Raw genomic sequence first — 21,599 nt, forward strand, 5'->3', positions numbered from 1 at the left:
AGCTACCACAAAAACAATACAAATGGGTGCTGTATTATTCTACAAAATTTCCATTCTGGTTCGCTTCTGGACCGTAGGTTTTGTAGCAACAAACATTATGGGTAAGCAAAGATACTGACAAAGGCATCTTCTAGATGATATTCTCATTCACAAGCTGATGGGGACCAAAACCCATTAGCCACAGGGGCTGTACAAATGTAGCAGCAATGAAGGCTAAATCATAACCCCAAACGCAGCTGATCCATCTACCTAGGGCTGTGTCTTCATGAGGTGTGTACCAAGAGCATAGGGAGATGCAGCAGGCAACTGACAAGCTCCATCCACCTTCTCCCTTGCCAGCTGAGCCACAATGACTGGTTTAATGCTCGATCTTAGTTTTCACCAACTGAAAAGTAAAATGTGCTAGCTTAAGCCACCTTGATAATCAGATTTCATGGCTGCTTAAACTAAAATGCTGTGAATGACAAGGTGATAAACAAAAGCACACACACACCAGTTATAATTGCTGGAGCCACGGGCAGCAATTTGTCATACGATGTTTAATAAACTGCTTTAAAACTGCCCACACCCTTGGTTAGATGATCAGTTTCTGAAGTAAGCAGGGAAATCTAGCTAAGGAAAAGAGTATTTCTGGGGGGGAAAAAAAAAAGTAAAGAGGGGAAAAAAGATCTCTTGTTCTATTTTAAATTTAAGACAAAATTTTAACACTCGGTTTGTGATGGAATTTACAAATATTTATTTCACTCTTTCATTCTTTTTTCTGACATCCACTGAACCCATCAGAGAATGATTAAGATAATGAATCTGAACAATTAATGAAAGATGAATGCGGGAACAGTAACTCTGTTCATTCTACATTAAAGCTATTATAAGACAGTTCATTTACAGATTTGCATCTTCTTTTAAAAAAGAAGCTTCTTATCATTTGAGATAACTGGTCCTGAAACCAGGCAGGCACACCATCCTTGTTTCCTGAACAATTTAAACATTGTGAAGATTCTATCAATTTTTATTGTCACCATGGTCTGCACTTTTTTTTTTTAACATACATCTGGAACCTGAGATGGGAGCAAAGAAACAGTAAAGAAATGCTATGAAAACGTCTGTCTTAGATTTCATTACTAAACTGCTGAAGAAATAAATCTCTCTCAGGAATTAAAAAATGTTCAATGATTGTTTTTTAAAAATTATGTCAAGCACCAACTATTAATTTTTCATTTTACTATAATAAAGAAAGATTGACCTAATACTTTCATTAAATAAATTCTGGATAAATTATCTAAGAGCTCCCTATTATGTCCACGCCTACCACTCAGAGTGAAAGTTATTCCATATTAAAAACTAGTGGGTTCTTCTCATTCTTGGTCCTCTGTGAAGCATAACTATACCTAGTAAAAACACTGTGGACATCAAATAGATGCGAGAAGTATCAAAGTGAAAGTCACTTATTTGGTACCTTGTTCCATCCACTGGCATGAGCAGCTGTCTCTTGTGTGCGCTCTCGATATTCTTGATATGTCACCGGCCTGCAGAAGTTAAACCAACACTGAAAGTTATAAAAGGAAACAAAAGAATGTGAATAAAATAAATTTCTCAGTTTTCAGAGAATAAAATATTTTCAAATTTATTACAGCAAATAATTTTCAAGCTAACAAGTCTCACATTTCAGGACATAAAACATCAGCACCAGACAGGGTCAGGAACTTCCCCAGTTACACAATTTCATATAATTGGTTAGGTGAATTTCATAAAAATTTGGTACTTTACAACTTAAAGCACATTAGGTAATTACGTTCTCTGATATGCTACCAAAATTTCTAAGCTCTTGCATATAAATTTTTATAATCTAAGACTTTAAATATTAAAAAATTTACTAAAAAATTCATATGTGAGACAGAGGCAAATGCAGAGTAAAACTTTTATGAACAATACAGGCTATGAACCATCACGGACTGCTTGACCACATGAACACTATGTTAAAGTTAAAGGCTTTATTTACAGAAACAGCGCTTTTGATCACAAACCCCCCATTGTATTTCAGCCAATACTTCCATTTTAGATTTATCACATCTCTGCTTCTCTGAATTGGGGTGATGAAATTCCTGTCTTCCATACACTTCCCTCCAAGATCATACACTATCCTAGAGTCAGTTAACAACAGAGACTTTCTGCCAAGTGACAGCAGATGTGCTGCTTCAAAAGCAGTTGTCCTGAGCCAGACTGTGACAAAAGGCAAGTTCAGGCTTCAGTATAAGAGGAATGGTGGTAACTGCTATTGGACAGAAGACTGCTTATTGATGCCCTGATCTAGCAGCCTACTGCACCGTAACATACTTGTTTATATCCATGTAAGAGGACAGGGAAATATAAGCAAAATAACCAAGTATTGCATCAAATAGCGCTACTGCAGCGCATGTGGGTAAAAGAACAGAGTTAAAGCACACTGGGGAAAACATAATTTGGGTCTGTCGTTTTAAGTGCATTCTCTTAACTTCCTTGGTACATCAGTTCCTTTAAAATGCAAATCCAAACGTATCAGTGGGATGAGAAGAGCAACAACAGCTGCAGGAAGGATATTATCAAGAGATTAAACTGCAGCTTTAGTTTGCCTCATAATAAGGCATGCGTGTCAACATGTTTTCACAGGCATTTCAGACTTCGTATGTATGTACATATATAAACTAAGAAATACTTAGAATGCAAATATTTTCCCACAGAATACACCAGAAGCCTAGAACATCAGGCCACTAACAAGCCAGAACCACTTAATTTTCAAAGACTTCATCTCAACAGGTTTCCAAAAAGTATTAATCCAGAGTGCACCAGTTATGGCCCCTCAATGTCAGGGAGTCAGGCAATAATCTACAACTTTTATGATATTTAAACTCAAAGTGCTGTTATTTCAATTTACCACTTTAGACACAAAAAAAGGATGGGTTGCAAGGCTTACTGCTCATTTTCCAACTTGTTGCCAGTCGGTTTTTTAATGTGTAGTGAGGTAGTTCTCAAAACCTCAGCTCTTCAGAAGATACACTAAGTACAAGCTTTTAAGGCTACGTGGGACAAACGCCTGGCTTGCAAAGGCAGATAAGATTCTGCCATTTCTGAAGGAACACACTAGCTTATCTTTTGCCACTTCAGGAGAAACCTGTACCCCACATACTTTTTTATGTGGGAAAATAATTGTTAGTTTACACAATACTGAACTTACTTTTTGACCCTACAGAAACCACATATAGAAGCAGACAGTATATATAGCAGTTTCTGAAAGTTAAACGGTGAGCTGACGGATAACTCATGGAAAAAGACGCAACCATCTCCATCTGTCTGGTCAGATGTTACATGTCACCTTTGCTGTGAAATCCAGGTCAGAATCATAGGGTGGTTTGGCTCAGAAGGGACCTTTATAGATCACGGGCAGCGACATCTTTCACTGCATCAGGTTGCCCAAAGCCCTGTCCTACCTGACTTTGAACAGTCAGTTTTAAATGATATTGGTCATAAGAGGTCAGTCCTTAGTTGTTGACTAGGGAGCTAGTTAAGGAATTAATGGGCTAGTAAAGGAATCACAAAACAATTGAGGTTGGAAGACACTGATGGAGAACATCCTGTCCAACCTCCCTGCTCAAGCAGGGTCTCCTACAGCAGGCTGCTCAGGACTACGCCCAGACAGCTTCTGAATACCTTCAAGGATGGAGACTCCACAACCCCTCTGGTCAACTTGTGCCATTGCTCAGCGACCCTCACAGTAAAAAGGTGTTTCCTGAAGTTCAGATGGAATGACTTCCACATTGGTAATCTTCCAGAAGTGTACCATAAAGGGCATTACCTTCATGAGATGCCTCTCCAATGCAAGTATGGAAGGCTTAAGCCCCATTCATTAGGAAGTTTACACTAGGTGTTGATATTTAGGCTTCCAGTACCTTGTTGTTCAAACAGTTCATGAACAACTACGTACACTCTGAAGAGTAGTACTAGGTATTCTCAGCTTCTTTTGAGCATATTATTTCACAGAATCATAGAATACTTTGGGTTGCAAAGGACCTTCAAAGGTCATCTAATCCAACCCCTCCTGCAGTGAGCTGGAACAATTTCAACTAGACCAGGTTGCTCAGAGCCCCATCCAACCTGACTTTAAATGTTTGCAGGGATGGGACAGCTACCACCTCTCTGGGCAACCCATGCCTGTGTTTCACCACCTGCATTGTAAAAAATTATTCCTTCTACCTAGTCTAAATCTCCCTCCTTTAGTTTAAAACCATCACCCTTTGTCCTTTCGCAAGAGGTCTTGTTAAAAAGACCATCTCCATCTTTCTTAGAAGCCCCTTTTTAAGTACTGGAAGGCCATTATAAGGTCTTCCCAGAGCCTTCTCTTCTCCAGGCTGAGCAACACCAACCCTCTCAGTTTGTCCTCATAACAGAGGCTCTCCATTCCTCTGATCATTTTTATGACCTCTTCTGGACCTGCTCCATCAGATTCATGTCCTTTTTGTGCTGAAGACTCTAGAGCTGGATGCAGGACTCCAGAGTGGAGCGGAGCATCAGGATCACCTCATTCCACCTGCTGGCCATGCTGCTTTTGATGCAGCCCAGGATACGGTTGGCTTTCTGGGCTGTGAGTGCACATTGTCCAGGATCATGTCCAGCTTTTCATCAACCAGCACCCCCAAGTCCTTCTCTGCAGGGCTGCTCTCAATCCCTTCATCCCCCAGCCTGTACTGATACTGGGGATTGCCCCAACCCAGGTGCAGGAGCTTGTACTTGGCCTTGTTGAACCTCCTAAGCTTCACATAGGCCCACTTCTCAAGTTTGTCCAGGTTCCTCTGGGTGGCATCCTGACCCTCAGGCATGTCAACTGCACCATTCAGCTTGGTGTCACCTGCAAACTTGCTGACGGTGCACTCGATCCTGCTTGTCTATGTCGTTGATGAAGATATTAAACAACACTGGTCTCAGTACAGACCCCTGAGGGACACCACTTGTCGCCAATCTCCATCTGGACATCAAGCCATTGACCACCACCCTCTGGATGCAACCACCAACCAATTCATTATCCACCAAACAGTCCATCCATTTAAAACAATCCACAAAACACAGATTTGGATAGCTATTTGCTAATGCTGCCTTCACAACTGCATTTATGTAACTGTCCCTGAAGTAGCACCTTCCTACTCCAGGTCTCTACAAATACATTTTGGATGTCATTCAGAACAGCCAGAAGTAGCTCATGAGGATCCATTAAAATCAGGCTGGTAATTTACAACAGAAACCCAAGCAGCAACAATTTTTCCAATTTGCAAAAGACACTAATCAAGACAATAGCATGCCAAGTACAATGTGCTATTCAAACAGTAAGCTTAAACTGGCAGGACAGCTCTTAAGACAACAAGGTTACCCCAGGGCCCACGTGTGCTTCAGATGCGTACCTGAATGGTGGTCATAAAGCATCTAACTACTGTCTTTTCAGGGAAACTCACCCACTCATCTTGAGCCAGACTACAAACCAACCTTCAGCTCCGCTCTTAACTATATGGTAGAAGTTGTTAATCTGGCTACAGCGCAGCATTCATGATAGGTGCAATGGCAACTGGCAGCTGCCAGCTGCTCGTTTCACCAGCACTCAAACTTGAATTAGTCTCACAAGTTCACTGGTAAAAGCTGAGAAAATTTTAGAGCTTATGTTACTGCAAAGAGCAAATACCAGCAAAGAATTATTTGCACACTACAACACAAAATAGAAAAAAACAGCCCAATAAAGGAACATTTAGAAAGAAAGAAATGCAGTACAAAATGTAGTCCCGTCTTTAGCATTCCAGCAGCAGTAACAATGCAAAAGGAAACACCTTCCCTTTGAAAATGCAAATGGAAACTCACTTGCTAAGCAAGCTCTGCAGTGCTTTGTGCAGATGTTCTTTCAATTCCTGGGACACTTTCTCCCCCAAATGAGCCAGGCAGTCTTCTATGGAGCTCTCTGGATTGGCAGGACTGAACACTGGGGAAGTGTGGCAGTCAAATCCTGTAGAGGTAAATGCTGAGAGAAACAAAATAAAATAAAATAGATTCATATAAGAACATCAACAGTCTCAGATTTCTTATCCCACCAGTTAACATGAAGAACAAAGAAATCACAGCTCTATACTCGAAGGCAGCTATGGACAAACAAGTACCGTCCAAATATTTGATGACTTTGAGCTACATTTCCCCTCCAGCTCTTATTTCACAGCTGCATCCTAACCAGCAAGCTAGCCAAATTTTAAGCTGATGCCAACCCTGATGGAGCAGCAAGAGAGCCTCTTTTCCATGGTAAAATTTGCCCACACACGGACACAGCAGCAGTACTATTTCTTAAAATAATACTTTGTTCATACAACCTTTTCCTTCTCAGGTCTGTATGGATGAATGTAAACAGATCTAGAGCCTTCCTGCTTCCGAATTCCAATTTTTAACACACATGCAAAGCAAAGATTGTTTCCAAAGCATCTCTTGCTGGGAGTTCCTACAAAAGCCACATCTACAGGTTTCACAAAATATAAACCTGGTGGAAGTGAGAAATCTCATGGTTTAAGTCCACACTCCTCTGAACGTTGGCTGCTGAGGAATGATTTCATTACTGTATCAACAGGAGCAGCTTAAGGGCTGCTTACATTTCATTATTTATAGTAACCTATTAAATATCATTCAAGTGTTTGCTTTGGCTACTCTCCACCACTTCAACAGTAATGTTTAACTATTTTACGTCATGAGATAATGTGTAGAAATCTTGGCGGTGGGGGTGGTGGGGTGGTGGTGGTGGGGAGGGTAAAGAAGATTCAGTGTGTTCAAAAATGTCTTTAACTAGAGTACCTGTTACAAATTAACCACCGTTACAGTTCATAGAGATTATAGCGAAATGGGAAAATCTGAAGAGCACCTTCCAAGATTTCTTCATCAAGATGTTTTAGTTCCTCCTCGATTTCTATTTTAATCTTCTCCAAAGCCTCTTTCTCCAAACCATGTTGTGCCGTAAGCTGTTGTTGAGTCTCTAAAAGAAACCAGAGAAATTATCCAAATGTAGTATTTCAAATATGGTAGATCATATAACACGATATTGAAATCCAAAGTGAAAGTTCTATTTCAGACAGCAAAAAGTATGAACCCTTAAGGGCACCTATTACAGAAGTTTTATTATATGAACCCAAAACCACATAAACTTCCAGACCTATTCAGGATAGAACAGGTGCTTTAAATACGAACTTATTTTTTAAAAAATTAGAACTGTAAAGCTGCAAACAAGATACATAAAAACTTTATTAAAAACTTATCTTAAACGTAAGTCCAAAATCAAACCAAGGCACATAAATAAGCAGTCATTAAAACTAATACGCTCATTATCAAACTACACCAAAACAAAGCACACATAGGTATAAGCTTATTTTTAGCAGCAAAATATAAAATTGATATTGATGCATGTGAAATCTACAAAAATACTCACAGCAACTATGTAATGACTCAATGAAGAGTCCTGAAATCTATTAACTGTGCATCATTTTGCTGTTAATGAAGAGTCTACAGGCCACAATTAAATAATTTAAGACCGGGTTCACAAGTTAAAACAGTCAAAGGACCCTTCAATTGTCAGTCAGTTGTCAATTCCCATCTCTTAATCAAGTCATTTAGGAATTTTAATGGCTGCATATCCTCAGAAGTACACATGCCATGGCCTGGGACCATGAATACACGTTCTGCATGTGCTGACTTTAGGTATTTGGCAAGAGCAGCCACATCAATCAGGATTACATGGACTCTCAGTCATCTTAATCAGTACGCTGTAGCAAAACAGAAACACAGAACTGCTTCCAAACAGCCAAGGTATTTAAAACATCTGAATCTTTAAGGAACTGCCCCCTGCATGTCAACCTTTCCAATAAAAAGCTGCATGGCAAAGTAACTACTCAAGTACCTATTTTATGAGATGGGTACTAAAGGAAAGACTAGATGTCTGGGACAGAGTTCCAGCTCAAAACTCTTGCTATTTAGCTCTTTTTCTTTGGTTTTGCTCATATTTATTTTTTCCACATTTATTTTTGCCGTCAGCTTTCAAGCATGTCTTCAAATCCCATTCTTAAAGCACACCTCAAAAACTGTTCAATTAAGTGCTACCTTGTTTTCACCAAACATCACTGAACCAGATGCCTACCACTGAAGTTTTCTTTTTCCTTTCTTTTAATTCATTAAAATGTCCTACTTAAGAGATGAAAAGGATCTGTTATATCCAGATGAATATAAAAGTGATTTTTGTATCTATGGAACAATTTTCTCCTGAAATAAACACACAAACAAATAAAACTGACCATAAAACTTCCCTTTGCTAAGTAATTCCTCTCCCAGCCATCTCCTTCCCTAAGATATGGGTCAATTATCAGTCCTCATCAGCCCTGCACTCCGCTACTCTCAACAGTATCAGTCACTGGGTTAGCCAAAACACAGCTTCTTAGTTCTCTTATTTCTGAACATTCCTTAGAATTCTTTTTTTGGAACTTCATGCTCCCTTCTGCCCATGACTTAAACACCACCTCCTGGCCAACCTGATAACGTTGCGCACATCCACTGTTTCTTATCTATGCACCCAAATACTGACAACTCTCCAGCCTATCTCACCATTTTTACACCCGCTCCAACTGCCTACAGCTCCACCTGGGCATCTAGACATCGTTCTGCTCTACAGACGTTCTTCTCTCAGTTGAATAAAAAGGGAAAGGATTTATATCTGTACTGTTGCTATCATTTGACTTCATTTCTTCCTCATCACTTGTATTTCACATCCAAATCTTCAGATAAGTCCTGCAATGCTCAGTGTAGCTTTCTGGCATACCTTTCTTCATCCCTGTATGGAAGATACTAAATCATAGTTTGGTGGCCTTAAGAGTGACTGCCTATTTTCTTCAGTCTCTCTCTATTTAATCTGCTTGAACTCCTTTCAGTGTTGTATTGTCTTACCCTTTCCTCCAAAAGGGACACACAATATCACTAGTTTCTGTATCAGCGTGCAAAAACCGTAAAAGCAATGATAGTGGTTAACACACACACACAGATGTGTTGCTTCCTGTATTTAAAAAAACACTAGACAATAAGCTTGCAAGGTCTCCTACATTTGAAAAATTAGTTAAAAACCCAGAATCAACCCACTGAATGTGTGCTAATACTTAAAAACTTAATGCTCAATAGATATACCTGTGAGACAAAATCTTTCTAAACCAATGTACAAGTCAGTGTAAAATTTTTACATTTATTTATGTGATCAGTTTAAAGGAACCTGAGATAATCAATTTAATTCCCACTTTACTACCACTCAGATCATAGAATTGTTCCATAGAATCATTTTGGTTGGAAAAGACCTTTAATATTGAGTCTGACCATTAAACAATTTTATCGCTATGTTCAGAATAACTTTATCTTCTTAAATCCCTTCTCAAACACTCCCTTTGCCACTCTGAACAATAAATTCCAGGGAGAAGCAAACTGTTCCTCCCTTTGGTTAATGAATAGACGCTCACTAGTGCCTTGTCAGTCCCTTTAAGGTCACTTCTTTGAATGACCAAACCACTGCTTCACAGTCAAGCGCAACAAGCATATGCAAGTACAAACTCTTATTTTAGCCTGTGCTTCACCCTGTATATGGAGGGTATTCAGAAGAGCACCCATGCTCACGGGACTAATGTGATGATGATGACACATGACAAGCTGTCATACTTGATAATAAGTCACCCGGAAAATGGAAGGAAGAGAAATTCCATTGCTGCCAGCATACAAAAGAGATGTTTAGATAATCAGTGCTGCAGTCAATGGTTTCCATCTCGTAACACCCACAACTTTGCAACAGCTGCTGATTCCAATAGCACCTGACTGCTCAGTCATGCCAAAACATCAAAACCCACCCCTCCCAGACCAGTGACTTTGCACTGTTTATTCCCCTAATTATCAACGGACTTCAGCTTTCTGCATCTCCTGTATGTTGACCACTACCAACAAAAATTTCACCCAGTGTTGGAGAGCAGTGTATTCTAACAGCAAAGGTCCTAAGCAAGCAGTATTTTTTTCTCATTTAGACAACTTCCAAATCAGTTTGCAAATAGGTAGAATAGAAGAGTAAAAATAACTTCTAGCAGATGAGAACGTATTTTCATTGTTTAATAATGCAAATGGTCACACCAGAAACAGTACTTGTAAGATCCATAAACTCTGAATGCTCTCCTACACTGAAAAAATGGGTTTGCCTATTATGGGCTTTCGGTAAACTGACTCTGAAAGGCCTCTTCCCAACCCAAAGACAGAACAAACCTCTGTTACACAGTCTTATCAAAGAAGCTGATGCATTCTACTTTCTGTTAATGGAATAAATGCTTCCTTTTGCACAAATGTGTTCTTGTTAAGATTCTGGTTTTCAGGTATTTGGAGGTAACCTGCAAAGTAAGGGAAAATGTATTCTGAAAGTCCATCAAGCATCGCATCGCTGACAATCAGACAGTGTTATTTACAACTACTACATAAATGTAGTACTTCAGTAAAAGGCCACCGATAAGGCCACGCCAGAAGTTTAGTAACAATACAAGACTAACCAGTTCCCCAGCTTTGATCCCAGGAGGAGGAAGTACAGGAGATCATTCATCAGAGCTAGAGAGCCTGCACATCTGATTCTACAGTGTTTGTGTCAAGCTGTGGCTAACAAGAGACAACAGCAACTATAAAGAGACACTGAAAAAGCATTACATCTTTTTAGTTGAAGAGGACATGGGGTGAATGAAAAAGAAAGCCACTGATGTCACAGATTACTCCTGACTTTTTTTTTCTTTCATGCTTGTAATTTTAATTTATCAATATCTCTGTTTTCAAGGTCTTCTAGATCTCTATATTGACTTTTGTATAATCAATGCTGACTTAAAAACCTACTTTCAGCATGATTCTAGTATTTCTTTAACATCTTGGACTTTATAGAACAATGAGAATAATTAAGCGTCTAAAATTTCTGTAAGCACTGAGAAGCAACAAATATATATGAAATCTCTTCACAAATGTATTCATCTGTTTCTTTTAATGAAAAATATATCCATTACTCCAGCAAACTCCAGAACACATACGCCATATATAGACATAGCCCTTGATCTGACAAATGTTTAAAAGAAGCTCTTTATAAACCGTAAGAAGGCTTAGCTTAAAAGAAACTAAAAAAAAGTCCAATATTAAGAACTGGAAAGAGACCAGACATTGCTAACTAGCAGTCAAATTTTTTTTTGTGGGCAGAGAGACTTAATTAAGCAGGAATTCACATTCCCGGAGGGACCACCTCTTCTCCAAGTCACATGCCAAAACCTCCCTTTCCTTACTTCAGTTCAGGAAATAGCTCCCTCATCACCACGAACTGGATTGGTCTGACCTACAGTGTGTACCTTTTCAGCTAAGGTATGTATGTGTTGCCCTAAGAGGAAAGTTTCTCAGGAATGAGTTATTCATCTAAGCTAAAACCACCTCAAAAACTCCTTCATTTCATACAGATCAACAGTAGGTACTGTGAAGAATAAGCAAAGCTACAAGAATGGAGTACAACGAAAACTAAGATATTCTGCAACAGCCAGTCCAAGTGTCACTTGATGACAGAAAATCTTCCAGTGACAGGTATTGAACCCATGACAGTCAAACCCATACAAAAGAGGTACTCCTGTTACATTTGGGATGGCCACTAAGGAGCCTTGAGCTCTCCCACAGCTCATGAAACCTGACCATCCCTGCCTATCTGTACACGTATTTCCTAAGATGTAAGAGACTTCACTTCTAACTGAAGCAAGTGAACAAACAAATATAAAACCCATTTCTCCCAGTAACAGCGTGGCTCAGCTGTGAGAAATGTGTGTGGGAAACCACTGAAATGTCTTGATCACTGACTATATACAGCACTTCATACAGTAATTCCAAAAAACAGATAATAAACGGTCAAAAGAACAATGTGCACAATAACTGGATTAAAGACAGCATGTGCCTCAGGAAAGTTGTAAAACTGTCAAAACCTTATTCATCTCTTGAGTAATCAATGCAGCAGTGGCACTGATTATAAATCTTTCAGATGCTGTGTGAGCCAAGGGATTATTTAAGATTTCTCCTTCTGTCACAGAAAATAGAAAAAATACTTTTCTTCAGAATCTTCCTTATAGTCACAGACCCATGGGATGGGGTCAAACTACAGGGAAGTAGATTAAAAAACAGAAATACACTAAAAGTTGCTATCTGATGAAACACAAAGAAGCATACAGATATACTGAATCACAAGAACAAAGTACTTTGACTCACTTAAAAAGTAAGTAGTACTAACAACTGCAGCAGACTGGAAGCTTCTATAATGACTGTGAACTTCAGGGGGGGAAATGCAGGAATGTTTTCCAGTACCTTGTATTTATTATCTACGTACGAACCAGTAGTTATACAAGAGTTCTGAAAAAATACTAAAGCATCCCTCCATGAGAGCTTCCACACATTTTAAATAAATGTTCTTGTCTGTTGCCTTAAACCACGTGAACTTGCAGAGATGATACCCTACATGTGTATTTTATCAGACTGATCTGAGCAATTTGTATTATTGACCTCCCTGAAAACCTGTCAAAAAGTAATAGAATTTACTGCTAATGGACTTTGCTTTAAATAAACTGAAGAATGCTATGCAGAATATTCTGCCACAACTGTAACAGGAATAATATCTCAAACTATTGCCCAGATAATTTTGCTGTATTTTCCTATGGAGACACTGAAATCCACTAGAGAATACTACAGAGCTGTAGTGTTAAAAGATTGGTTTGTCCAGTAAAAGTGTCTTTTCTTCAGGAGCTCAGAATACTGTGGATGATTCTTTTTTCAGTCCCTGCACTGAAGAGAAGCTATCTAAATAAAAATTTCAAAGCAGTAATCAGATGTTGGCTCTTTTGCTTGAAGCCAGAAGTGGTTTTCACTCTTGTAATTGAAGCCATCTTTCTTGCAATAAAATCAAAACCAATCAAGAGATCCCATAGGAAGTTCAGTGAGGTAATTTTCTACGTAGTTTGCCCAAGCTTTCTCATCACTAAATAAAATTACAATACCATTGGTCTTGTAAAGCATATTACATGTGCAGAAAATGAGAAGTTTTAACTTGATGTCTAACAAATATCTTAAAGGATTTATCTGAGGTTTTGAAACAAAAAGACATACATCAGAAAAAGAACTCTCTCGCATGAAATGCAGGAAAGCAGAGTTTTATGAGAGATTACCATAAGAGGAAAGAGAGGGGAATGGACAAAAACATTGAATTTATCCTACCAGTTCTAGCAGAGATAAAATAGTACCACTCCTGATGGGAGAGATCATTTTTATAGTTGTTTTTTTGACCTATCAGATACATTCTCTAGTTTAGTTGGAGTATTGAAACTTCACTGAAATCTGGGAGACTGCTGCAGAAGGAGACTGAAGGGAGGTACAGAAATACTAACTTAATAAGTGTGCCTTATTTCCCCACGTTCTTTCTGTACACATGCAATGGAAAGCGAGAAGATCCTCCCGTGGGTGGTATAAGGTGGCAGCAATAAGGAATCTGCTCTGAACTGCCCTCTAGAGGAAAAATATCCCTGTATGGATACTCCCTGTACATTGTCATATCATACAGAAATCAGACAAAGAGTAAGAACTTACTTGGATGCAAGAAAAAAGTATGAAGGGAAAGTACCATAGCCAGAGGCAATACCTCATATGAATAAAAGTGTTCTGCAACTGGAAGAGGCAATAGCCAAAATCACTGCTTCAGTTATCTCCCATGAAAGGTCTGTCAGCATCACAACCAAATGAAAGCACAGTAAGATTAAGTGACAGATACTTTTTATCAAAATCCTCCTAAATCATAAATCAACAACGTTCAGCCACAGAGAGTAGAAGGACTACTGACCAGCATTTTAAAGTACCAGAAAAATCATCAATGAAAGGAACTTGGGATCAGTCAAAACACTGTATCAACGGCTGATGACAGTGCTTGAACACACAATGACAAGCACGATGTAATGTCATGCTGTTATTATCCCTCATACGTCTTCATTACCAAAACCCTGAAGTTTCCTCCTCTTGATGGGATTCTACACAACAGCCTTTTCATTTACTGGCCTTCACATCTCTTTTGTTCTAACTAGGTTTCTCAGACCACACTTGTTACTGTAATACCCAGATACCTTCCAGTAGTGCATTAGGCAGTGCAGGCAGCATCCATTAAGGGCCGCTGCTTCTCTCGCTGCTTCCCTAGGGGAGAGCATAGAGCGTACAGAGCTGACTGCTTTGGTACAGCTCTCCGCGAGCAGGCATCAGCCATGTGTCAGACAAAGATAAGATACAGACTGTCTATAGAAGCTACGTAATAGTCAAAGAAGATGCATACTGTACTTCAAAATAAACACACGGGTGTTACCACACATTCCTTGGGAGTGCAGCTGAAACAACTCTTCAATTACAAGCAACAAGAGAAGGAAAAAGGATGTTTTAAAACTGTCAGACAAGTGAAAGCTGTTGGAAGCAAGGAAAAGCACCAGGAAAAGTGAGCTAGGAAAGAATGAAAGAAAACCTGACCCAGAAGGATAAAGTGTTTGCACTTAGTTCAGGAACAACCTGAAGTTTATCCAAGGCATTACAAACACAGTGAGAAACAACATGGCAGATTACAAGTAAGGGAAAATTCTTTTTTCCAGAGGCTTTGATCAGAAAACAGTAAAAACACAGGAAGAGAAATCTAATTACAGTAAAAGATGACCAGGAGAGGAGAAGCTGTGATTACCATCTGTTTTTGGGAGTAAGTGCTAGGGAAATGTAGGAGAATTTCCTGTTTAGGAGGGGAGGTTTAGAGCAACAAGGATGAAAGAACAAATTTAGAAAGTCAATGCTTTAGAGTATTTTGAGAGCAAATCCAGCTACAGCCTGATATCACACAAGCTAATATATCTAAATAGTATCTGAAAAGTAGACTCAAAAGTTATCTTTACTCCAGAGCTTAAAAGTGCTCTTAATCGCCTACAAAATTTTTATTTATGCATTTGCAGTTTTCTCTTCATAAAGTTTTAATATTGCTTTTTAATGTCAGTATTTCTTAGAGGTTTCATTAATAAGAATCAGTTGAAAGGTTTCTCCTCCATTTACAAATATTTGTAAGGTAACTACAGTCAAGTTATTTCAAAAATAGCTTTAAGACTAACAGTTTCCTTTCCGAATCTTGCATTTACAGAACAAAGCAGGAAATATAAACTGGAAATATATTGAGTACATATAGCTCAGTTATTCCACATGGGATATTCAGAATGAGACGTTATGGCTAAAACCAGCACACTTTCCAACACAGGGTTTTATGAAACAGCATCTTGTTACTAAGGTGCCTCTCCTTTCATGGACCTCTCCTTTCATAGACGCAGCCAAAGTGGAAGTAACAGACATACCTTAAATATACTAAGATTAATCTTATAAACGATATATAATATAACCAGCATATGGTATATGCTCTAGTGCCAAACTGGTAAAATAATTTCTGTCATAATTTCAATGCTATCTTTTCTGTTCTGGAATCTCTCACTTCATGACAGCTAAGCTCAGTAAATGACAGAGTATGCATTCTCAAATGCTTGTTAAAAAGAAAAGGATTCTAAAGACTGTGGCGTTTTTTAATATGCCTTTCATCGGAGTAAGTTCTGAATCACAGGAACTAGTAGTGAATGAAACGTCATTAAGAAGTGACAAGCCACTAAAACAATCTTGACAAGCCACATTGTTCAGGTGCTTGCCACCACAAAATAAAGTTTTACAACTTAAGTTTTATGCAAAACACAAAGTCTCAAACTTCTTTTGTTCTGTCTCCTATTTATTTATTTAACCTCCTATATACAAAAACCTGTTCTGGAAAAAACTCCCGACTCTGATTCCATGCAGTTCTTGATTTCTTTAAATAAATAAATACAGAGACGCAGCATAGGTCAGTCTCCGTACTACCAATGACTGACAACAACAGAAGCATTGACATAACAGGGCAAAACTACTTAGCATGAGATTGCTCAAGCCATTGCTCAGAGTTTGTGCTGGTAAACACCACCTCACCCTCACTTACTTCCACTTGCCTCCCAAGAAAAGCAAGCATGGGCTCAAATTCTCAAGATGGCTCAACAAAGATAGAGTGCATCCTTCTATCCTAACCTCGAGACAGCTACTAAAACCCACCTTTTTATTTCATAAACACCAATCGACTCTGCTATAGCTGAAATTTAAAACAGTAATCTAAATACAAACAGCTTCGTTTCCAACAGCATCTCTTGCCATCACATTAAACTAATAAAACAAGAGATGCATTACCCTCAACATCAGGCTAACATTCTGCATTCACACCTACCACGCGTCATTCTACATCCATGCACAAACAGCTGAAGAACTAATTGGAAATACAGTTGCATATGTAAATAGGTACAGATGAATATGCAAACATTACCTTGAGTTGAAGGAGGAGGATGCTCCTGTGGCTTCTCTTGTGATAAAAGTCCCAGGTAGCTGAGAACGACGTATTTTGTTTCGTAGTGAAATCCTACAGGCACAGCAGTGGAGGACGCCATTGGGTTGGCTTGCAATGCGGCAGTGATCTTTTGGGGCACGTAGTGTTTTCTCTGGGTAACTGAGGAAGATGGTAAGGAAAGAATAGAGTGTTTTGTTTGGTTTTTTGTAAGGCTGCAATAGGTCATGAACTCATACGTAACAAGGAATTATGTAACAATCCAGGGTTTTGCCCTGATATCCTATGCATTCTTATTTTAACAAGAACCATGCAGAGTAAAACTAACCACCACCCAGTCCAGCACCCTGCCTGCCTGCTGCCCACAGTGGCTTTTCTCACTCCTGCTTGGCATACGTACTCTCAAACTAAAGCAAATCAAACAGTTGCTCACCACATGTCCTCCTCCTAATGATTCCCAACTCAAACACACATAAAAATACACTTGCATTCATGCAAAGAGGTTTTGAGGGATTCTGAAGACTTAGTTAACTACTATTTTCCCGAATCTCTGCTTTCTCAGATTCACTATTATGATGCTTAAAATTTTTAATGCAGGAAAAGTGACCACAATTGCCTCAAATTCATTTTACTGTTCCAGCAACAATGTACAACATATGGTCAACAGAGGAAATTCCACACTCATTGTCCGGATTGGAAGAGCAGATGGTTGTGTGTCCTGGATTTCTCACCCAGACTTTAAGACTTATAAATCAGAAATCCACACCTAACAGTAACATCTGGCCAGAGAACTTCCCTGGTTTATTCTAGTTGTTTTGTTGCTTTTTTCAAACATCCAAATAAGAATAGCAGGAAAAACTAAAGCTGAGAGATATTAAAAACAGCCATAAAGGATGAGGTTAAAAAAACCAAAAACAACTCCAAAAACAGCACGAAAATGAGAAAAAAGCCATACAACGGATCACAAGGAAGTTTCAGATTAACCGACATGTTTTAGCTCTTTATATTACGAACAGTCTGGATAACTACATCCAACATGCTATCAACTTGATGAATCAAATAATAGTATTTCGGGCTTTGAGATAAACTCTCAAAATAAAGTCCTCCATCACTTCAAAGAGCCATTACCGAACAAGCAGTAGCCCATTCTTGGCCATCAGAATGGATGTCTAAACGAAACGCACACAACAAAGTTCATGCTACAGAACAGCTACTTAACAAATACTGAAGGAGCTAGACAATTTACTACTGTGAGACTGCAGTTACACTTGGTAGAAAAATTTAAACCAAGGTTAAAGTTTAAAACAGCAGAATGAGAAAAATGCTATATACGGGGAACAGAAGTTGGAACATCTCAGGAGGGTTCCCGATTACACTGGAAATGCCTTGAGACTAAAAGAGAGAACAAGGTTCCTCAACCAAAGCACAACCTGCAAACAAAGCCTCAAGATCAAAAATAATAAAAATAAACGGAGCAAGCAAAAGAAAAGCATTGATCTATCTAGCTATGCAACATGTCTGGGCTAACTTCTAACACCCCTCCTCCCTGGAAAGGAATTCAGATTGATACCAGTACAACTGGCTACTGAGGATTAACAGGACTGTAACTGTGCTATGGCATGGTTACTGTGTGAGTAGGTAGGTTGGCAAAGAAAAAATTTCACCATCAAACTAAAAGCTGTAAAACGAAAAGAGCTGGTGCAAAACTGGCTTAGCATTCTTCCTTTAATCTTCAGGAACTCTGGTTTCTGATACTCATTCACTATGGAAAACAGAAGAGGACTCTTTCATAAAGAGTATACTCTGGCAGCCCTGCCTCTTACCATGTATTTCAAATGACCTGAAATCCTTTACCAGAAAGATTCGGTTGACTCTTTGCTACAGCTTGAACCCAAGTAGTGATTTATACAGGAAAGAACCAATGTTGAAACTTTGAGTTAACACTCATTCCTTTTCCCTTGGAGTAGTAATTTATGTTACCTCTTCAACCCCAGAGGGCTCTACAGGCGATACATCATGCTTCAGAACTGTAAAAAATTATAGCAGAGGATAAGCGCAGCTTTTGCACAAAACACAGTTACCCTTCAGCAACTTTCATACACCAAGAGTTTCATAAAGCAGAGAGATTTGGAAAAAAATAGCTGCTCAGACCTCAGGATCCTTTAACAATAGATCTGCTCTTCAGATGCCCAGATATGATCACATGTTCACATCACCAGGTGTGAGAGATGCCATTCACCAAAAAGCAAAATCTCCCCAGCACATTTCAGTTCTGGTTTGTCCAGTAGAGATCCACAGTCCTTGAAACACGCTTCTCGCAACACCTACACAGGGAACGCAAGCCCTTCCAGACAACCTGAACTGATCTGTACTGGAAGCATCAGTCTGACGGACGGTCCAGGGACATCCAGACACTCTGCTGGGGATCAATGAACAAGTCGGAATATATAGCAAATATTATTCTACAAAATATAATTCCGAATCAACATAGAAAATGAAAGAAAAGAACAGTCGATCAAAACAAACATGAGAGACAGTATCAGCACAGCGATCCACGTGCAACAGAGAGGACTGATTCACGAAAATGTCAGCGTGCTTAGCTCAGCACCTCTGGAGGGGAGGGAAAAGAATGAAGAAAAAAAGCTCTGGATGAAAAAAATAATCACTTTGGTCAATGTATTCTGAGAGGTAGCTTTATGCTGAAATGAGGAGGGAGACTTAAGAACTTGAATGGAACAAATTTCTTCAGCTTCACATAAAAGAACATCAGACTGGAAATGCACTTCAGAATCCCTGGTCTTCCTTTGAGAGAAGCCCACAGCACAGCAAGTGCATTACTCACTTCAAAATGTGAATGACTGTTTTTGTTTACAAGAAGAAATAGAGCAATATTGACTCAGACACTGTAAATCTCTCAGAAAAGGCCATTTTTCAGGAATGAGTGGGATTAAAAAAGGACACACAGCTTGAGAGTCCAGATCAGAGGAAGGAGAGCTTTTCTCTACAGGAGCAAAATGGAAGAAACTGTGTAAGAGAGTAGGACAGAAGCTTGTATGGGAGATGTAATGGGGCAGAGGAAATAAGGCATTGTACACAAGCCTCAAAGCAAAGGCAAGAGGGTTACTTCTGGTGTAACAGGTTCACTGCAAGAATATTGCCTCTTAAAAAGCTAAAGAGATAAAAATTATTACTGACTTCCCCCTACAAAAAATGTCACCTTTCTCAACTTCTGCACCCTTGGGGGAATAAAATGCTACACCTGTTGAAGCATAATTAGCTTGTTACTCCTCCAACCCTGCTGTCACTTGTTTCATGTGGACTGAGCTGCTCAACCGACCTGAGAACAGGAGTTACAGTCAGACTGACATTTCCTCATGCAATCTGTCACATCCTAATCCACAGCAGAGTTACACGTTAGATAACAGGCAACACAAGTCTACCAAGGAATACAGTGGATATAATCCCCTAGCAGTGAGGTTCTGCTGTGCTTCAGTCCTTACCTGCAAAATCCTACGGTGCATCAAGCTGTTTTGTACGTCATTCAAAAGCCAAAAGGCAACAGCATTATTACGCTGCCTGTAAGAACGGTTCACCAGCAGCCACTAAGATCTACTTCACATCTATCTATTCAACTGTTGCAGGTCTGAGACTTGCCTTTTGCATTTAGAGCTGTAGTCTTACAAAGTATTTTGCTTCATGTTTATGAACAAAACAGTAGGTGATCAATATTGCTACCAATTTCTAATGCACTAAAAACACAGGTCCAGAAAGAACAGCGCAGTTGCAGATCACCTACTTTTCACAAACAGCACCACTACCATGAGCATAGGTTAAGTTGTCACCTGAAAATGGAGTCAATCAAGGGCTGGATGCAGCTCCCACCTACAGCCCAGGTTACCAGGCCACACTTACTAGCTACAAACTTCATCACCCTAGGCAGCTGCTCTAGCAGAGTACTTTCAGCTGGTGATGAATTATTTCAAAACATGCATGATCTCAGTCAGCAAGTGTTCATCCAAGCATGGACAGGGAGATTTAGCAAGGCAACAAAATGGTAGCACTGGAGTTCAAATCATTTTCAGGGCAGTGTGGCACCGATATATTCCCGGGTTTGGGTCATCCTCCTGGTATCAATCTCTGCAGCATCCAACCACTCTCAGTTCACTCTAATCTAGAGCCTTCCATTTACACGGTGCTCGTTATCCAAACGTACTGAATTTTAAAGAGATGCAGGTCTACAAAACCACACCCATATCGACAAGATGGAAAATATTCAAGCACTCTACAATTTACCAGAAGGTTTGTGCAGGGGTTTTGAATGCGACTTGCATGTGTAGACTAGTTTAACCCTGGAGCAGTTTGTCTCGGAAAACACTTCACATAACAGGCAGGACTTCCCAAAGCACCTGATTGCAGTCAAGCTGGAAGATACATTCTTCAGAGTACTTTTCCAACAATACATGACAGTACGACTGAAGAGATTGTTTTTAATAAACAGAGAACTACTGAGTTCAAACATGTCAGTTCCACTGGAATGAATCAATATTGCATCCATTACTGATCCTCTAGTGGCACTTAATGGATAGAAATACTGGAAAACACAATAGTTATTTACCTGGGCAGTGGTTTTAGTTGACCTTAGAGGGAAATGTAATTAACTGAACATTCTAGGCAAATGGGTCGATTTTTCTTCTGGGAAGGAAAACAGAAACTGTATGAGTTATCTGCTGTAAAGGCTCTCAACTCTTCCCAGCTTTAAACCACACTGCCACAATACTAAAATCACAACAAACCCATCTTTCACAAACAAGCTTTTGTTAACTCTTTTTGTTTTTAATTTGTCAGGCGCTGCTTGGATTTGAAAGCGCGCAGGACGGCAGCCAGGTAAGGCAGAAGCCCTGCGCTCCCTGTGAAGTTTCAACCGCGCCAGACAAGCAGTGCCCGAGCAGACGAGCAACCCGCGAGTATGCAGCGTAAGCTACTCAGTTACTACGGCGATGAATGAGGTATTTTTATCCGGGCAGGAACGGCAAGGAGCAAAAAGCCGGGATGAGTCAGCCGGCGGGGTCCGTGCGGGAGCCAC

At 39.5% G+C, this 21,599-nt stretch overlaps 1 protein-coding gene across 1 annotated transcript in view; it reads right to left on the reverse strand.

Annotated features, from left to right (window-relative positions):
• Positions 1-16,619, reverse strand: part of BCL2L13 (BCL2-like 13 (apoptosis facilitator)) — a 34,435-nt gene extending 17,816 nt beyond the window's left edge. Inside the window, exons 1-4 of the mRNA XM_010134371.1 lie at positions 16,499-16,619; positions 6,911-7,021; positions 5,875-6,031; positions 1,457-1,526 (exon numbers count right to left, since the gene is read on the reverse strand). Coding sequence (XP_010132673.1) covers positions 1,457-1,526; positions 5,875-6,031; positions 6,911-7,021; positions 16,499-16,619 — 459 coding nt within the window. The remainder of the gene's footprint in view (positions 1-1,456; positions 1,527-5,874; positions 6,032-6,910; positions 7,022-16,498) is intronic.
• Between the last annotated feature and the right edge of the window lie 4,980 nt (positions 16,620-21,599).

This window comes from Buceros rhinoceros, unplaced genomic scaffold (assembly GCF_000710305.1).
Source record: "Buceros rhinoceros silvestris isolate BGI_N320 unplaced genomic scaffold, ASM71030v1 scaffold6200, whole genome shotgun sequence".
In the NCBI taxonomy this organism is placed as follows: Eukaryota; Metazoa; Chordata; class Aves; order Bucerotiformes; family Bucerotidae; genus Buceros; species Buceros rhinoceros.